Raw genomic sequence first — 21,068 nt, 5'->3', positions numbered from 1 at the left:
GAATATGTATTCTGCTGTTTTAAGAAGTAATGTTCTGAATAACATTAAGTCCATCTGGTTCAGTTTGTCATTCAAAGTCACTGTTTCCTTGTTGGTTTTCTTTTTGGACTATCTGTCCATCCATGTAAGTGGGGTGCTAATGTCCCCTACTACTATAGTATTACTATTATTTCTGTTTGTTATTAACTGTTTTATGTACTGCGCTGTTCTCATGTTGGGTGCATAAATATTTAAAATTGTTATATCCTTTTACTAGTTCATCTCTTTTATTATTACAGTGTCTTTCTTTGTCTCTTGTTACAGTCTTTGTTTTAAAGTCTGTTTTGTCCAATATAAGTATTGTTACCCTGGTTTTCTTGTGGCATCCATTTGCAAGGTATTTCTCTGTCCCTTCCCTTTCTTAAATTTATTTTTGAAAGAGAGCACAAGCGAGCACGAGTGGCGGGGGTGGGCGGTGGGGGGAGAGGGAGAAGCATACTTCCTGCTGAGCAAGGAGCCTGATGTGGGGCACTAGCAGATCTGTTCATGGAGAGAATGTCCACAGATCCATAGCCTCCAGAACATACCCTAAAATTAGTCAATAAATCTTCATGTATAAGCCAGACACTTTCAACTGCTACCTCTGTGCTGCTCTTGAACCCAGTGATACAGTGCTCTGACCCTTCTAAGAGAGGAGTCTCGTTTCCTATTGCCCTCCAGGTCTCCTGGTTATGAATCCTGCTGATTTTTCAAAGCCAGGTGTTATGGTAGCTCATCTTCCCAGTGCATGTCTCCAGGGTAGGTGGAGGTGCCCTTTTGAGATCAGATCCCCTACTAAGGAAGACCTGTAATTATCCCTCCTGCTTATGGGTAATCATGCTAGGTGTTTGATTGTCAACTGCATCTTTGCCTCCCCTGCCCTTCTAATGTGGTTTTTTTATATCTCTGGCCGTGGAAGAGGTGTGCTGCTAGTGTTGAGGTCATTGTCAGAGTTAGTTGCATTATATGTAGGTGCATCCTCAGTGTCTTTGGTAAGAGGAAATCTCATGATCCTCCTGTGCTATTATTATCTTACCTGCAGTCTTAGTTGCTTCAATTCTGTTTACCATTCTTCATGTCAGAATTTTGAGTGGGCTGTCCACAAGAACTGTTAGCCGTCGAAGATATATTAGTTGAAGATTAAACACAGAACTTCTATAATAGTGCTGGAGAACACAACCTTATCCTCAGGCCAAAGTGGGTCCTTCCCCCTCCTACCTATCCACGGACCCATCCACAAACTTGACTATCACTTACTTGCTCTGGTCACACCTATTGTTTGACCAGGTCCAATTACCTAAAAGGCTACCTGAACAAAGCTGATAGGCCTGCCTTAACACATGCAGTCAGTGGGACTGAAGCAAGAGGTTGTGTCAGTCTTTAAAAGGCAGATCCTAAAAGTATCAGAGCATGAAAAATGAAAGGCTGTGAGAAGTGAACATGGTATTAGCAATCTGTGCACTGGCATATATGGCTCAAGTAAAAATCCTCATCAGACCAACAACTCTTTCCACTGTAAAACGGTGTACAAAGGGACAGGAACTCCTATACTCTGCTACACAGAAGAGAAAGATGTGAGATTGCCTGTTTTCTGGGCCAAGGAGAAAACTCGAAAAGAAATTTCTCTTCCAGCACTATTGGAATTGCAACAGTGAGTTGAGTAGGAAAGTATGATGGAAGAGGGCATATAACAAGTTTGCATGCCATCAGCCTGGCAAGAGTGGCTGCAAACTTTTAGCAGCTTAGAACCAGTCATTTTTTAAAGTTCCCAGTCTCCTACACAACGGTTACCCAGTTTGCAACTGGACAAATTCCTTCAGTGGTTATCTGAAAGGATGATTTCTAGATATTTATCATACTCCTCACCATCCTCGTAAACAAACAGCAAGATTCATGGGCCTGCTTCTCAAAACACCTCTCATTACAAGCCAAACCATTATAAAGAAATGCAAAGTTCAAGCATTATAGGCAGGGCCAACATGCAGGCCAGGTGTGAAGTTTGTAGTCAGAAAATCTGATAAATCACTTTCACATTATGTCTAATTCAGATTCTCTAGTGTTTACAAATACTAATGATATGTTAGGGAATTATTTGTTTAAGATTCTGTTAATTCAAGAGACACAGAAAGAGAGGCAGAGAGACATACAGGCAGAGGGAGAAGCAGGCTCCCTGTGGGGAACCCACTGCAGGCCTCAATCCCAGGACCCTAGGATCACGCCTCGAGCCACAGGCAGACGTAGACGTTCAACCGCTGAGCCACGCAGGTGCCCCTAGGGAATTCTTTAGATGATACTTAAAATATGTTTTATCTGCCATAACCTAGTCAAAATACGTCCACATTGATACATTCTCCGTAGGAGGAAAAAATCAGACTTAAGACTGAAATCCTTGAATTGTGATTATGATTTAATATTTATGAGGACATTAATGGTTACTCTCTCAGAGCCAAATAAAGCATCAGACAGAATTATATAAAAGTACAATCAATTTATTTAAATTTTCATCTTTTTTAGAAATAAAGACCTAAAAAACAAAAAAGTTGCAAAAATGATAAAATGTAATTTTGTTATATCCTAATCACTTAAGTGTGTTCTGTAAATTCCAAATAAGTAAAATAATATAAAAATAGATTTTCAAATCTTTACAGAATGAAAAGAAAACCACATTAATCATTAAATACTCTTGGATTTCCTTTACTCCTCCCACAGATGAATTCACAAATATATAAAAACTGATGTACATTTACATTCTGAAGTACAAAGCTCCAATAGCCAAGTAGTTACACAGTTTATTTTGTTACGTGCAAGTAGGTATTTCATATTTCCTTGCTATGGAAAGCAGAGTACAGGCTCAATGGAGAATAATCATTAAACACTGATTAGTTTTAAGAACAATGCTGTTATCAAAATGTACAATGGTACATATTTTTGGTAATTATGTACTTTTATGTACTTTATTACAGTAAAGAACAGCTTTCAGGTATAAATCTTTCAAAGGCTATCTTTGAAGAGCTGTGAAGTGGACGTCATTTCAGATTTGAAAATTGTCAGTAACCTCCTCAAAAGCCAGGAGAGGATTGTTTTCCTTTTTTCCCTCCGTGTGGTCAGTTTCATTCTTACGGAAGGTCTGATGTAGCATGAAGATAACATTTCACAAACCCTTCACATAGGTTTGTGAACTGTCAACTAAAGACACCACCTCTCATGTGGATGGTTTCATTCAATCCATGTTCTACCAACTTTATATCTTCTAGGTCATCTTTTATGATACTAATCAAGTGGCTAAGGCCTTCCTGTTGTTGTTTCAAATGCTAGAAGGAATTAAAAATATATATTAATGTATTGATCTATTAAAATTAAACTGCAAGTTACCCATAGGAATAAGGACTTTTTTCACTATTTTACTAGCAACACAGCACTTAATAGCTGCCCTAAATACAGTGCATGTGCATATTTAAACATTCATATTACATCTTTTGCAAACACATTTCTATGACCTATCATAACATACTGTAAAAAAATGAACAATAGTCTTCAACAGAAACTTTACAGAAGATGTAAATTTTATAAGATGCAGATTTTATATTTAAAAAGAGTGCAAGGTACTCAAATATAGATGACTAGCAAAATAATCATTCTGAAAACAAACTTTTCAAGTATATTATGATAATGGTGTTAACTATAATTACAAACATTTTTAAGTATCTCAAGTGTTAAAGCAGTTTTAAGAGCTTCATGGGTATTAAATAAGTTATTTAAAAATTCTTTTAGGCGGTCTGTGGTGCCACAGATACAAAAATTGAGATGCAGGTAAGAAACTTGCTTAAGGTCATAAACTAGGTGATGAGATGTGATTCAATCCCAAAACAATATACTGCTTTTCATTGTTTTAGGCAGGTGTTTGTTTTATCCCAGATTGTATTGCATAAACTCTTTAATATGGTTCTTCACCTCAATATGCTGGATCTTCTTAGCTAATTTTATTGTAGGTATGTACAATGGAATATAATCAAGTGTACGTATACCTCAGTTCCCAAGAATCTAGGAGCCAGATTGGTCTTTAGCTGTATAAAATGACAATATCCATTCTAGAGCACATAGTAAAAAACTGGATTTTGTGGATGCCAAATGTAACCATCTAAAATCCTCAGGGCCACACCAACCGTCCTAATGTGTTCTACAAATTTGATATCTTTATGTATAGTCAATAGTTATTTTTCATTAAATCAATCTCTATTTACACTAAGAAAAATAAACTAGAGCAGTACTTTCCAAATTTTTCAAAGGAGAGGAGCCTAAAAGTGGTTGGAGTGGTTCTGGCCACTCCAACCTCCCCTAAGGGCTGAGGGGAATCCATATCTCTACATAATCACAATTAATATGTGGACAGGTTGGGAATATAGGACATAGAGCAGTTACTTCTCAAACTTTAATGTACTACAAATCACGGACATTAAATAAAATGTAGATTAAGTAGGTACAGAGTAAGGACTGAGATTATCCATCTCTAATGACCGCTCGGGTGCTGTTGCTGCTGCCACTATCACCTACCCATTGAATAGCAGTGCCTTGGGGACTCTGGTACCTCTAATAACTGAATTCACATTTTATTGTAAAAATATACAAAACACAGAAATATCTATTTTAACCATTTTTAAAAGTATACAGTTCAGTAGTATGCAAAATCACTACAATCTTTAGAACTTTTCATCTTCCTAAATACTAATAAATACGAATTCCCCATCCCGCTTCCCCTCAGGCCCCTAGCAACCACCATGCTGCTATGAATTGTACTATGCTAGGCATACTGTAAAAGTGGAATTATAGAGTATGTGTCCTTTTAAACTGGCTTAATTCACTTGGCATAATACTTTCAAGATTCATCTATGTTGTACTGAGTATCAGAATTTCCTTTGTTTTTAAGGCTGAATAATATTCCGCAATGTATATATACCGTATTTAGTTTATTTATTCAATCTGCCATTTGAGTTGCTTCCACATTTTGGCTTAAGAACATAGGTGTACAAACATCTGAGTTTGCTTTCAGTTCTTCCAGGCATATATCCAGATCTACAGAATGATTGCTGGATCATATGGTAGACAGAGGTTTAATTTTTTGAGGAACTGTTTTCCACAGCAGCTGCACCATTTTACATTGCCACCAGCAATGCACACGGATTGTATTTTATTCACATCCTTGTCAACAACTGTATTTTTTTGGGTAATAGCAAACCTAAAGGATGTGAATCACCTTTTTAAAAGTGCACTCTAGAGCTTAGTGCACTTACCTGCTTGATTTCTCGTAACAGATCTGCATCTATGTAATATCTTTCCTCCGATTTGACCGCTCCAAAATGATTCTGCATCCTGATTTGGGACATCAGTTCATTTAGTCGGCCCTAAAAATATAAGACCAAGTCAAATTACAATTGCTAACAACACGTTTTTTGCTTTAAGACTGATTTATCTGAGGGCAGCCCCGGTGGCACAGCAGTTTAGCACCGCCTACAGCCCAGGGCATGATCCTGGAGACCCAGGATCGAGTGCCACGTCAGGTTCCCTGCATGGTGCTTGCTTCTCCCTCTGCCTCTCTCTGTCTCTCATGAATAAATAAATAAAATCTTAAAAAAAAAATGTGCACGTGTGTGTATGTGTCTGGGGGGTGAGAGAATATCACGCAGACTATTTGCTGAGTATGAAGCCTGACAGGGAGAGGCTCAATCTCATGACCTGAGTGGAAAATTAAGAGTCGGATATTTAACTGAGCCACCCAGGCACCCAGAGAGAATCTTTTTTAAAAAGGATGGTTACTACTCTAATAAAGTTTTCTAATTCTCCCTGTTATGTGAAACATCATCATTAAGCATCTACTTTAGAAAGGAAGTTTTGATTAAAGAGAACAAAAAACTTAATAAAAACCAGTATACAAAATTCCCTTTTGAAGACTAGCAAATTCTAGCTTTATGATCTTACAAATACCTACCTTAAACTGAGTAGGTGCATTCAGCTCACACTGAATTGTATCTAGCTGAACTCGCAATTGCTCTTCATCAGCTTGGATGGCATACCCACTTTTCCTTTGAATTTCCTGTTTGATTAGGACCTATATAAAGAAAATCCACCAACAATATCAACAGAATCATGATTCTCTTTTTAATTATGTAAGTAACTTTATTAGTTATCAAAAGAAAACAAGTTGAATAATACACTAACAATACAGCAAGAATCCTAACAGTTCGAGATTTGAATTAGGTCTGCCCATTTTTATTTGGCAGTCTACATTTAGCATATTGATAATGCCTCTAATTTGTTTTTAATGCCTGCATAATTTTTCATGCATTAATAACCAATAATTTATTCAGTTATTCTTCCTATTAAGAGGTATATATTTTGTTTGTAGTTTTGGTATTATAAACAATACTGTTCTAAACATTTTTTATATATAGATTTGCTGACACCCCCAAGAAAGACTGCTGGGTTTAAAAGCATGTTTTCAGTCTAAAAGAAGCTTGCTAGACTGTTTCACAATTTAAATTCATAAGCTACATGAAGAGTACCCTTTTCCCCACATCCCAATCAGCAGTAAGTTTAAATTTTTCCCAAAGTAATGAGTGTAAATGGAGCCTACATTTTTTTCTTTAAAGTGTACTTCCCTGAAAGTTAAAGGAGCATCTTTTAATAGTTAACTACTTTGCATCTGCTCTTCTATGAACTGCCTTCATGCATTCTTTCCTCTTTTGGTCAAAATTAAAGGATCTCTTTGTATAATATGAATAGTTAGTGCCATTTGCAAATCCAGTTTTCTTTTTCAGATAGCTGTCACAGGACTATGGCTTCTGATATCTTTTGCTACAGAAAACTTTCTAATTACATAGCCAGTGTGGGTTATAGTTCCTGGCTTTCTGGCCAAAAATCTCTCCAATCCTTACAGGTGTACATGTAGCTTCACAAATTTCTTACAGAGTTAAATCTCTTTAATCCAGCTATTTTTGTTTCTGGTAAGACAGAAGAGTCCATTTTTTCCCCAGACAGCCAGTTACTCTAGCATTATTTATTAAATAAACCAACTGAACTGAGATACCACCACCACTTTGTCATACCAAATTTTGAGATATACTGGCATTTATTTTTGGATTCTCTGTTCTGTTCTGTTGTCTTTATATCCCACATTGATTTGTTGAAGAACCTTTAAAATAGGTACTAAAATCTGGCAAGTCCCTCTATTTGTGTTCCACCAAAAGCTATTCTCAAAACACTTGTCCTTTATAAACTGAAAGACTTTAATCAAGCCTTTAAAAGTTGTAATTTTTAACCTTATAAAATGAATAGCAAATCTTCTCATCTAAGAATATGGTTTATAGGTCTATTTGCAAAGACTTTAAATCCACATTTTTTACTTCCCTCATAAATTTATTCTTCAGTATTTTACAATTTTTCCCCTCCTAGTAAATGGAATTTCTTCCTATATCCACTAATAGTATAAAAAAATGCTGGGTTTTGTACATTTATCTTGGATCTAGCTATAATCTGTGCTTTTTTCCTTGAATTTTCTAGATACACAATCATGCCACTCGCAAACAGCAAAAAGATAATCTTTTCCAATGTTTAAGTTAGTTTACTTACTTACCTGTTCATTATATTTATGAAAACTTCCAAGATAACACAGAATAATATCAGATATTACTTTCTGAAATGTGATTTTAGTGTTTTGCTTCTCTGAATGTTTGCTGTTCAGTTTGGTAAGTATCGTGTTTTTTCCTTTAATGTGTTGATCATAATAAGTTACATGCTGATAAGATTTCTTGTTATAAAAACCAACCCTGCATTCCTGAAATAAACCTTACTTAGTCACAGTTTATTCCTTTAGGATTTGATAAATAGGAATCTTGTTGCTTATATTTCATTTAAAACTGCATTTCTGTTGTTTTTGGTCAGATTTACTGAGGTATAATCCACACAAAACAAAATTCACCCATTTTAGGTGTACAGTTACTATGAATCTTAACAAAGTCATGTTACCATTGCCACAATCAAGATAGAGAACATTTCCGTTTATTCCTTGTAGTCACTCCTCTCTCCTTACTACTACCTCCCCTAGCAACAACTATGGATGGATCTGTTAACTCTCTAGTTTTGCTTTTTCCATAACATAATATAAATGGAATCATGTCATATATAGCCTTTAAATCTGGCTTTCTTCACTTAGCATAATTTGTATCTCTATTTATTAGAAGTATCTATTAATAGATTTTTATTTGGGGGTAACAAAAACAGCTGTAAAATAGTGCAGCTACTCTGGAAAAGTTTTTACCAGTTCTTCAAAAAGTTAAACATAGAGTTACCATAGAACCAAGCAATTCTAGGGGCAGCCCCAGTGGCGCAGCGGTTTAGCGCCTGCCTTCAGCCCGGGGCGTGATCCTGGAGACCCGGGATCGAGTCCCACATCAGGCTCCCTGCATGGAGCCTGCTTCTCCCTCTGCCTGTGTCTCTGCCTCTCTCTCTCTAGCTGTGTCTCTATGAATAAATAAATAAAATCTTAAAAAAAAAAAAAAAAGAACCAAGCAATTCTAATCCTAGGTTTATGTACCCAAGAGAAATGAAAGCACACATTTACACAAACATTCATACACAAATGTTAATAGCAACATTCATAATAGCTAAACGGAAAACAACCAAAATGTTTATCAATTGATGGGTAAAAATGTGGTATATTCATATAATGGAATATTACTACATGCTACAACATAAATGAACCTTGAAAACCATATGCTACATGAAAGAAGCCAGTCACAAAAGACCGTATCTCAGGATTCCATTAATATGAAGTGTCCAGAAGGCAAATCCAGAGAGACATGAAGTGGTTGCCTAGGTTGGTGAGAAATTGGGAGAGTGACTGCTGATAGGGATAGAGTTTCTTTTTAGGGTGGTCAAAAATGTTTTAAAATTGATTGTGGCAATGTTGCACAGACTAGACTAAAAACCACTGAATTGTGTACTTTAAATGAGTGGTAATACGGTTGGTGAATTTTGTTTTAAAGTGATTTTTTAAAATGGAGAAATGGTCTATATATGTTTTCTTTTGTCTAGAATAGTAACTTTGGAATTAGCTCTTTAATGGTTAGACAAAGTTCAGCGATTAAACTGTCTGGCTTTGGTATTTTTCATGGCTGATCTTTAGTAAGTTTCTCAATTGTTTCTATAGTATTTGTCTATTTAAGATTTCTGTCTCTATAGATGAGTTTTTTAGCATGTTTGAAATCAGCAAAATTAAGCTGTTCCCTAGTTCCCAAATTTGTTGCCCTGAATTGCATGCAATATTTTCTCATTCTGTTCTGTTATCTATAGGAATATTTTCTTTCTCATTACTATTTTTTCTTTTCCTTCTTCAGTCTCATAAGATGTTTAGCTATTTTAAAGATCTTTTCAAAGAAACAGCTTTCAGTTTATTTTTTGTACTATGGTTTTCTTGTTTCACTCATTTTATATCTTTATTTCTCTCTTATTGGCTTTTCTGGATAGTCTTTCTAACTTCTTGAGTACTAGGTTTTGTTTTTTGCATTTGTATTTTTAAAATGAAGGCTTAAAGTCTATAAATTTTACTCTGCCATATAGCTCTTGCTCTATACCATTGATTTTGGTAGGCAGTATTTCTGTTCTCGTGATAGTTTATAATTTCAGTTTTTGTTGCTATTCATGCTTTTATTCCCTCTTGTTAATTTTGAAGTTCTATTGTTTTTCATCCTGTTGTTTTTATTAATGGTTACAGCCCCTTTTCTAACACTGAAAATCAAATATTTTTCCCTACTACTTTTATGAAAACTAGATGTTAGTGATTTGCTACATGTTTTCTTTGCACCTGGATGACTTATGTCTTCACTGCTTCTACCCTTCAATAAGAGGTAAATTTTAGAATATACTTACTTTCTTTACCCACTCCTGTGAGACCTCTCCTCCATCTTCTAAGTTTTACTGAGAAAGATTGGTACTTTCAGTTCAAATCACTAATACTTCTTTCAGTGTGTTTTTCTCTATTTCAAAAATCTATATTTGGCACTGTCAAACAGTCTTAAAAATGTTCAAAAAAAAATTCCAAATTCCTACCTGTAAGGTTCTATGGGAAAGATCCATGAGTTTCCTCTTATATTGTGCAATTTTGGCCATAGTTGTAGTTTGATTCTTCTGTAATTCACTAATATCTTCAGATATAATCTGTTTTTTAAAAGAAAGTTTTGAAATATAGACATCAAAATATTTATGAGGTTTATTATATGCAAAGTCTAATTCTAAAATGAGATTGGATTCATCTCTCAAAATACACACTTTAAATCTGCTTTATATTTCTTTCCTTTTTAAAAAGTACCATTCAAAGGCTCCAAGAGCTCTAGGAAATTTAGTGATGAGTCACTGTACAGAAAAATAAAACATACTTCAGAAATGAGGAATTTTTAGTAATATTAACCACCAGCTCATGAATGGAAAAAGTTAGTATCTATAAAGTGACATCCAGGAGTGGCCTTAATAGACAATGACATAAGACTACTTCTGGAAAGTATGGTCCAGTATTAACTGTTGAGAGGGAGTGATGAGAATGGAGGGAAAAGGGAAGAATACTAATTATACACCCAAATACATTTTTATGCCTCTGTACCTTGGATTTGCTCTTTGCCTGGCCTGAAATCATATGGTTTTATCTTATAAAGTCTTAACCTTACAGAGTTAAAATCCCATTTCATTAAGGCTACCTAACCTGAATCAATCCCATAATTCATAGTCAATCATTCTGTGGCATTGGCTTATATTGAGAGGTTATAAGAAACAGGGTTTTCACTGTGCAAGACAAATTTAGTATGTCCACCTGAACAGTGTCATCTTTGAAACTTTCCAGTGACAGGTCCTGCTGAAGGAACAAAAGCAGGTAACCAATATTTTATATTATATAACCTAGGCACTTTCCCCACCCCAGTTTTGAAAAGTTGGCAGGCTTCCAGACACAAGAAACTACCAGTGGTCTTCTAAACCAGCAATAACAGAAAAAATACAAATGTTACCATTCAGTATTTATTCACAAACACTAAAGCAATCTAAAAATTAACCCAAGGAAGAATGCACAAGGTTTTTTTTTGTTTTGTTTTGTTTTTGCACAAGGTTTTTAAGGAAACTATATTTAAAGCTGTCTCAAAGGATAGTACTTCAATGAGTAAAGACCTCAATGAGTAAAGAAACAACATGTTCGTAATGGAATAATTAAGATTCAGTTCTCTACAAATAATACATTATTGCACTTCCAACTAAAATTGTAGCATTTTGACAAACTAATTCTAAGACTGTATTGAACAGTAAAGATTCATAAAGATGAAACAACTCTGAAACAAAGATCAGAGATTCACTCTATCACATGCCAAAATACATTACAAAGACACAGGGTAAAAAAAAAAAAAAACCTAAACTGATATATATATATATAATCATATATATAATCATATATATGATATTATTATATATGTACATATAACATATGTCTATTATATATTATATATATTATTATTATATATGTATATATATAAACCTGGTTGGATAAATGCTTTGATAAATCATTGGGGAAAATAACATTGGATTTTATTTATGGATGACCAGATTTAGAAAATCTGACCCACTGCAGAAAAATAAAGTTGGGTTCATACCACTTATTATACAAACTTGAACTTCATAAGGCTAGAAGACCCAAATGTGAAGGTTAAACTCTAAAATTTTAGGAAAAAATGTAAGAGACTCTCAGACTTTGGGGTAAAGAATGATTTCTTGAGCAAACTTTCAAGAAGAAAACACGGGCTGACTAGTGGATATCATACATTAAAGTTTTCTGTCCAACTAAGGGCACTGCAGAGTTAAGCAGAGAGATAATAGGAGATACCTGAACAATATAATTAGACTAGAGATTAAAATCTAAGTAAACAGGGATCCCTGGGTTTAGCGCCTGCCTTTGGCCCAGGGCGCGATCCTGGAGACCCGGGATCGAATCCCACGTCAGGCTCCCGGTGCATGGAGCCTGCTTCTCCCTCTGCCTGTGTCTCTGCCTCTCTCTCTCTGTGACTATCATAAATAAATAAAAATTAAAAAAAAAAATTAAAAATAAAATAAAATAAAATAAAATCTAAATAAACAGTGAACTCCTGAAATTGAGTGAAGATAAGTGTAACAAAAATGGACTTAGGTATATGCCATTCTATCTCTCCTATTTAATATAGCTATAAAATTTGAAAAGAATGCATGGGCAACTACTTGAGGACTCTGAAAAATAGTGGCAAGCGGACTGCATAAGAAGATACTGAATTTGAAGTGCCACTAAACTGGTGGTGAGTTACCACAGTCCCCAACCTCTGGCATACCCCCTCCTGTCTCAAAAAGTCCAAAACTGAGAAGCAAGCATCATGCTGACAGCTCCAAGAAAAGCCTATTAGCACTGGTATAGGAGATACACTATTTATACACTAATAAAACATCTAATGTTTTATTAGATATTATAGGTTTCCTCAACTCCAGTACTATAGCAGTCCCCCCCTCATCCATGAGGACAACCACCAATGGATGCCTTAAACCACGGATAGTACCAAGCCCTATATTTACTATTTTTTCCAATACATACAGACATACAAATGATAAAGCCTCATTTATAATTTAGACATACGGAGATTAACAATAAAATAGAACAACTGTAATATAATAAGAGTTACAGGAATGTGGTCTCTCAAAATATCTTACTGTACTGTACTCACCATTGTTCTCATGATGTGAGATGATAAAATGCCTACCCGATTAGATGAAGTGAGGTGAATGACGTAGACATTGTGACACAGCATTAGGCTACTATTGACCTTCTGATGATTTGTCAGGAGGAGGATCATCTGCTTCCAGATGCGGCTGACCACGAGTACCAAACCACGGAAAGTGAAACCGTGGATAAGGGGGCGGGGGGTGGGGGGGGGACTGCTGTATTAATTTGGGCCAGATAATTGCTGCAGAGGCACTGTCGTCTACACACTAGGATGTTTATCAGCATCCTTGCCTCTACTAATTAGATGCCTGTAGCACCACCCTACCCCACCCCCAGTTCTAACAACCAAACAAATCCCTAGACATTGCCAAATGTGCCCCCACGAACAAAACACCACCTTCAACCCCACTGAGAAATGCCCTAGGGCAATCACTTAAAATTGTTGAAATGACAGTAAATTAAAAACAGAATGCTAAAAAGTGTCCCCAAAAAACAAAAGGCAGAAAAGAGGAATCAACAGACCTTCAAAATACACGAAGCAAAAACCAACAACTGAAAGGAGAAAAAGACAAATCCATAATTGTAGCTGGAGATTCCCAACTCTCCTCTCACAATGAACTTGTGAGCAGAAAAATCAATAGAGAACTTAAACAATCTACCAACTAGATCTCATTGACACTAATAGAAAACTCCACCTGAGAACATTTATCCACATTCTTTTCAAAGGCATGTAGGTTAAAAACTTCAAAAGTGAAATCATACAAAGTTTTCTGAGAACTAGACTAGAAATCAACAAAGTTCAAACAAATAGAACTCTCGTGAAATTAGAAAATATTTTGAATGTATCAGAGATGAAAATTTAACATTATGAAAATTTGTAGGATTCAACTGAAGCAGTGCTTAGAAGGAAATTAATAGCATTAAATGCTATATTAGGAAAAGTCTCAAATTAATAACCTAAGCTGCTACTTTAAGGAACTAGAAAAAAGAAAAACCCAAAGCAAGCAGAATCAAGAAAATGGTTAAAAACAGAAATTAATGAAATTATAAACAGAATATTAGAAAAAAATCAATGAGACCACAAACTTTGTTCAGTTGACAAACCTCTACTAACACAAATAGAGGTAATACCTTCTTTGGTCTTACTCTGAAGAACTTTGGTCATACCCTACTTATAGTAAGTACTGCGGCAATTCATTTTAAAAGTGATGCTGATAAATTCAGTGTCCAGCCTAAGATAATCAGGGCTCTGGAAATCATGTCACATGAAAAACCATGCTTAAATTTATAGCCAGAGAAGAGAATACTAAAAAGGAAGAAATGATTATGATGTTCAAATATCTGTAGTGCTACCATTGGAAGCACAGCGATCACCTGCAAATTAATGCCCGAGAAAATGGGTATAAATTATACCTAGGCAGATACTGAATTAATGTAAGCAAAAGAATTTATATCAATTTGAGTTAACTGACACAATGAAATGGGTTGCTTCCTAAAGCAGTAAGCTTTTCACTATTGAGACTGAATCAACAGGTTATATCACATCAGAGAATTTGAAGGTAACTTTTAAGTATTTGATTACAGTCTACTTAATAAGATATTATTAAGATATTAAGATCTACTTACAAATCTACTTAGAAAGATATTAAGAGATTTAAGCATTCAATAATTTAAGTTTGCTTCATTAATCTACAATTATACTACACCAACAAAGAATCACAATTGTAGCCTTCATTTTGGTAAGGCATCATAAATAAGAGTGTTTAATTAAGTAATATGCATTCCTTGGCTGGAAATGGAAATAACAGCCTAATAACAATGCTAAGCCAACAATTCTCAATTCATTGTTAAAATATATCAAATCAGATTTACATGATTTTGGAGGCACTATATTAAGTAGTTGCACAAAACTATAATTGTTAATTTGCAGCATATACTATGTTGTTATAAAACAGTAATCCACATGGTAAAAAGAAGTGTGCATAATCTCTTTTATTATTCCCAGAGGCAGAGAATGAAGTTAAATGCTTACATCTAATCTGGTCTGATGCTGCTTAGTCATCTGATCTTGAACCTTCAGTCTTCGAAGAAGTTCTTTGAAACCCACCATGGGTACAGGAATTAACCTGAGGAAATTCAAGTGGCCAACTTATCAGATCTAAAGTTTTTTACGAGTATTACAAAGTACAAGAAATTAGAATTCTCATAACCACATTCATGTAATTTCACAATAAATTTCTAGGGTTCAAAGGCAGATCAATGACTATGAAATCATAATATTAAACTACAGATTTTATTCAACCTTATCTTACAAACAAGTAAAGTTTAGATTTCAAAGTTTTCACCATACTATACATCCTTACCAGCAAATTTTTATGTTTTAATTAGGCTCCATGCCCGATGTGGGGCTTGAACTCATGACCCTGAGATAGAGTCCCATGCTCTACCAACTGAACAAGCCAGGGGTCAACATTCTTTAAAAAGCAATGAAAAAATTCACCTCAAGTGTAAGAAATATAATAAATGGTTGGCATTTGGCATTTGTTTGCTTCCCTGATAGCAATTTTAGTTCTTATATGAAAATAAGTTGAAGATACACTTACTTTTCAGAATCAGGGTTATCCACCTTGGCTTGTTCCCAGATAATGGGATCAACACCTATCAAAAAGGAGAAATTTTTCTGAAAACAAAACAAAACAAACAAAAAAAAATATCCTCCATCTTTTAAATATCTGTATGGGAAAGGCCTTCCTAAAGTAAGATAAAAAAAAAAACAAAAACAAAAACCCAGGAGCTGTAATGAAAAATGACTATCAAATATGGCCACTACAAAAATGAAAATTTTTGTAGGATAAAGCTTAAAAAAAAATTATAGATTGAAAGGAAATACCTATAACCTACAGGATAATAGATTAACCTCCAGAATATAGAAAGCTCCTATAAATCAGAAAGGAAGACAAAAACACTTACTGAAAATGGATTACTTGAAATCTTAATTCACAAAAGATACAAAAGTGGCTAATAAACATACAAAAAGATGCTCAGTTTTACTAGAAATCAGGGAAATGCAAATGAAAAGTGATTTTTGCAGAGTGGTGAAAAATGACTGATAATCTCAGCAAACAGATCAAAATAAGAAAATGTTATACAAAATGAAAAATATGAAAATAACACATTCCTGTTACAGTGTGTACATCTTTCTGTGGAGAGCAATTTGGCAGTATCTAATAATACATAAAATACACGTAATCTTGAACTCAAAAATTTCATTACCAGAGATCTAAAATACATGTCCACCTATTTGTTCTAAGACATATTTACAAGGATATTTAATTGCTGCATAGTTTATAATAATAAAAAGAAACGACACATAACTCAAGTGAAGTAAGGTACATCCATGGTATTCCATGTAGATTAAAAAGAATATTTCCATTTACTGACATGGGATAGGAAGTACTAAGCACTGCTTCGATGTGGATGGAACTGGTGGGTATTATGCTGAGTGAAATAAATCAATCAGAGAAGGACAAACACTATATGGTCTCATTCATTTGGGGAATATAAAAAATAGTGAAAGGAAATAAAGGGGAAAGGAGAGAAAATGAGTGGGAAATATCAGAGAGGGAGACAGAAAATGAGAGACTCCTAACTCTGGGAAATGAACAAGGGGTGGTGGAAGGGAGGTGAGCGGGAGGGGGGGTGGGGTGACTGGGTGGGTGATGGTCACTGAGCAGGGCACTTGATGGGATGAGCACTGGGTGTTATGCTATATGTTGGCAAACTGAACTCCAATAAAAAGAAATTTAAAAAAAAAAGGAAGTACTAAGAAATACTATAGCTGAAAAGGCAAGTTGCAATTGATGTACAGTGCAGAATCCTTTTTTTAAAAGGATTTCCATATATATATATGTTATATTAAAATCACAGATAAGGGACTAATAGAGGGCAGCCCTGGTGGCGCAGCGGTTTGGCGCCGCCTGCAGCGTTGGGTGTGATCCTGGAGACTCGGGATCAAGTCCCACATCGGGCTCCCTGCATGGAGCCTGCTTCCCCCTCTCCCTGTGTCTCTGCCTCTCTCTCTCTCTCTGTGTGTCTATGAATAAATAAACAAAATCTTTTAAAAAAATAATAAAAAAAATAAAGGACTAATAGAGTACAATCATTAGTAGTAGCTATTTCTGTGCAAAGGAGATAAAGGGTCTGTAATACAGTCCATCTAGTTATGCCATCTATAATCCTTTTCAATGAGAACACTTTTTTTTTTAAAGATTTTATTTATCTGTTCATGAGAGACACAGAGAAAGAGGCAGACACAGAGAGAGGGGAGAAGCAGGCTCCCTGCGGAGAGCCCGATGCAGAACTCGATCCCAGGACCCTGGGATCACGCCCTGAGCCAAAGGCAGATGCTCAACTGCTAAGCCACCCAGGTACCCCTTGTAAGAACACATTTTTTAGATTTTACTTGAATACTCAGAACAAGAGATAAGTTAGAAACAAATAAAAATATTAAAAGTGAATTATCTTTGGGTAGATGGATTATGGACCATTTTTCTTTGTTTATTTTCCAAAATTTCTAACAAACATATTAGCTATATAATAAAAAAGCTAAATGAATACATACGATAAAAACATTTAAAACTTTGTCCCAAATTAGCAGACATAATAAACACTGGTTTTATTAATAATCAACTAATACATTCCAAAATAGAGGAAGCTTATATATTTCTAAATATTTCATTTCAACTCTGTGACTAAAAACTTACCAGCAGGAGGGTTCTGTAAAAGTTGTTTGATTTGTGCAGGAGAAAGTTCAGTTCTAGTCATAGAAAGGGTTATACCAAGTTGCTGCAACTGTGTTTTTATATTAGTTTGTTCAAAATGGGCATATAGTGTTGTAGCTGGAACTCTTCTTGAAGTACCATTTGGAGAGCGTTCAACAACGTAAATGACAACTTCTGTCCTGGGGGAAAAATAAACAAGTTATAAAATAGCACACAACTCACAGATACAACTCAGTAACAGTGCAGCTGTGATTTCAGAAAGGTGCTAGCTGAATTCAGAAATCGTCATTTTAGAAGAGAATTAAAAGAGTATTTTCTTAAATCTTGGAAAATGAGGAACCTTTACTTATTTAATATTATGTTCACTTACAAATCAACTTAAATGATAACAATAAAATTAAAATGAGACAGACATTTTAATATTTGTAAAAGGTTTGCTTAGCTGCAAAGTCCTATGTAAACATTACTATCTTTTCCAGAATTGAGAAGTACTTTGGAGATCCTATTGAAGCTTATCTCACATATTATATCTCACTAAGGAGCATAAACAGTCATCAGTTAAAACTTTCCAGTAACATCTTTGTGGCCTTTGATTTGTATACACAGCCATGATTACTGTTTCTTCCTGTTTCTGAATGAAAAATCTAAAGAATTATTAGCATCTGATAAATTAAGAACTCCAAGATTAAGGGGCGCCTTAGTGGCTCAGCCAGTTAAATGTCTGACTCTTGAATTCAGCTCAGGTCAAGATATAAGGGATGTGAGATCAAGCCCCGCATCTGGCCTCCACACTTGGCGTGGAGCCTGCAAGATTCTCTCTCCCTCTGCCTTTCCCACCTCTAAAAAACAAAAAAATTCAAGAAAAAAAAATGAACTCCAAGATTAAGAAAAGAAGCTTTTAAACAAATGTTGCTATAAATACTGAATAATCACTAGTTGAGTGATAACATTCTGCTTTAAGATTTAATTTGTGCTTTATCAACAAAAATGCTGTTGGATCACTCTCTTTGGACCAAGGCACACAGAAATAAATATATTTAACGTATACTTACTGATCATCTGGCAATGTTTTAATACCCTCTACATTTACAGTAAGTGTCTGGTTTCCTCCCAAAACTTTATGCAATGATTCTACCAACTGCGGTTGCTGGCTTCGAATATCTGTTTCTTTTTTGTTGAAAACTAAAACCAGTAGCCCATCTTCATCTTTATTATTGGGCATACAACTATATCCTACTGCCTGTAGAATGACAAAGTAAACAAAATTTTTAAAAATGTACAGATTTTACATCAGATGTTTAATATTAATACCTTAAATACCTGCTAAAACAGGGAAAACAGTTTAATATCTACTAATGAAGAGAATGATTCTTCCCACCACACTGTGCCCTAGGTCATGACAAAAGTATAGAGAAACTATTTTACCCAAGGATAATATAAACTTATAGTGAAATTAAAATGTCCTCTTTAACAGTAACCAAATAGCTTCTCCTCTGAAGAACTTCGATATTCATTATTGTTGAGTGTTCCTGAACTCTGATGAAACAATTCTGCATGTCATTATAAAAATGACTGTTTCAAAAGTCATGGACCAAGACCTAATTTATTTTGCTATATTGACTTATGGAATCTTTTTTTTTTTTTTTTTTTTTTTTTTTAAGATTTTACTTATTCAGGAGAGACACAGAAAGAGGCAGAGACACAGGCAGAGGGAGAAGCAGGCTCCCTCCGGGGAGTTCGATGTGGAACTCGATCCTGGGACTCTGGGATCATGACCTAAGCCAAAGGCAGATGCCCAACCATGGAGCCACCCAGGTGCCCCATGACTTACGGAATCTTAAACTAAGTTTTAGATACACAAATAAATGATTTACTATACTTTTTTTTCTGAATATAAATATTTTAAAAATAGAACACTGTCAAACTTACTATAAAGAATATCTACATCATTTTATGGTTTCATGTAATATGAAACTTTATGAAAAATGTTAGTTTTTAACATAATATTAAATATGACAAACTATACCTTTCTAAAGAATTACTCTTTTAGATAGAAGCCTCTTCTCTTGTCACCATTTATAATGCAACTTTAAAAAAAAGAAACAGGGCAGTCCGGGTGGCTCAGTGGTTTAGCGCCGCCTTCAGCCCAGGGCCTGATCCTGGAGACCCGGGATCAAGTCCCGCGTCGGGCTCCCTGGATGGAGCCTACTTCTCACTCTGCCTGTGTCTCTGCCTCTCTCTCTCTCTCTCTGTGTGTGTCTCCCATAAATAAATAAAATCTTTAAATAAAAAAAATTTAAAAAGAAAAAAAAAAAAAGAAACTATTTATTTATTTATTTGGGTAGGCAAGGGAAGAGGGACAGAGAGAATCTCCAGCAGACTTCCTGCTGACTGAGGAGCCCTACACACAGCTGCATCCCACAACTCCAAGATCATGACCTGAGCCAAAATCAAGAGTCAGACGCTTAACCAACTGAACTACTCAGGTACCCCATAATGCAACTTTTAAAGAACTTAAATTCATTCTAGACTAGTTCTCATTTTGCCATTTGTATGTTATACATCAACTTAAAAAAAAGTTATATTCAGCCTATGTCCACGGTATAGCCCTTAGTCACTTAACAAAAGTATTAAAATTTCAACTATATAATACTTAAAAACTTTTTGTTAGAGTGATGAGATAAAGAGATATTTTTAAATAAGATAATTTAGTCACTTTTTGTCATTTAACCATGTTGAAAAGGGTCTGATCAAGCTTCAGCCTTGAAGCTTCAAACACAGGCTTACATACATATTGATTAGACACTGACCTAGGCAACAAAAAGTGATTTTTTTTGCCATTGAAAAGTGGCCGGGGGGATCCCTGGGTGGCGCAGCGGTTTGGCGCCTGCCTTTGGCCCAGGGCGTGATCCTGGAGACCCGGGATCGAATCCCACGTCGGGCTCCCTGCATGGAGCCTGCTTCTCCCTCTGCCTGTGTCTCTGCCTCTCTCTCTGTGTGACTATCATGAATAAATAAATAAAATTTAAAAAAAAAAAAAAAAAAAAAGGAAAGGGGCCGGGACACCTGCATGGCTCACTCAATTGAGCATCTGACTTTTGATTTTGGCTCAGGTCATGATCTTAGAGTTGTGGGATCCAGCTGCGTGTAGGGCTCCTCAGTCAGTGGGAAATATCCTGGAGATTTCTCTCTGTCCCTCTTTCCTTGCCCCTCCCCCACCACCCTCAGGTCAGAATCTTAGGGTCATGAGATCCAGTCCCATAACAGGTCCCATGCTCTCTCTCCGTCTGCCTTTCACCCAGGTTGCACATGTGTGTGCTCTTCTCTAAAAAAAATTGTATGTCTTAAAAAAAAAGTGGCTGAAGTATAAACTAGATTGTAATACATTAGTTATGAAAAATACACCATCAGGGTACCTGAGTGGCTCAGTTGGTTAAGTGTCTGCCTTCGGCTCAGGTCACAATCCTGGGGTCCTGGGATCAAGCCCTACATCTGGT

General features: G+C 35.5%; 1 protein-coding gene across 2 annotated transcripts in view; it reads right to left on the bottom strand.

Moving 5' to 3' along the window:
• Window positions 1-2,486: 2,486 nt before the first annotated feature.
• NUP54 (nucleoporin 54) overlaps window positions 2,487-21,068 on the bottom strand; it is a 31,016-nt gene continuing 12,434 nt past the window's right edge. For both annotated transcript variants that reach the window (XM_038582400.1, XM_038582401.1), the window contains 8 exons: window positions 18,624-18,811; window positions 17,554-17,750; window positions 15,394-15,448; window positions 14,823-14,916; window positions 10,120-10,227; window positions 6,002-6,121; window positions 5,307-5,417; window positions 2,487-3,329 (listed from right to left, as the gene is read on the bottom strand). In XM_038582400.1, the coding sequence (XP_038438328.1) occupies window positions 3,201-3,329; window positions 5,307-5,417; window positions 6,002-6,121; window positions 10,120-10,227; window positions 14,823-14,916; window positions 15,394-15,448; window positions 17,554-17,750; window positions 18,624-18,811 (1,002 nt within the window). In that variant the 3' untranslated portion in view covers window positions 2,487-3,200. The remainder of the gene's footprint in view (window positions 3,330-5,306; window positions 5,418-6,001; window positions 6,122-10,119; window positions 10,228-14,822; window positions 14,917-15,393; window positions 15,449-17,553; window positions 17,751-18,623; window positions 18,812-21,068) is intronic.

Source organism: Canis lupus, chromosome 32, assembly GCF_011100685.1.
Source record: "Canis lupus familiaris isolate Mischka breed German Shepherd chromosome 32, alternate assembly UU_Cfam_GSD_1.0, whole genome shotgun sequence".
Taxonomy (NCBI): domain Eukaryota; kingdom Metazoa; phylum Chordata; class Mammalia; order Carnivora; family Canidae; genus Canis; species Canis lupus.
The sequence above is the reverse complement of the archived record's forward strand: the minus strand, read 5'-3'. Positions and strand labels throughout refer to the sequence as shown.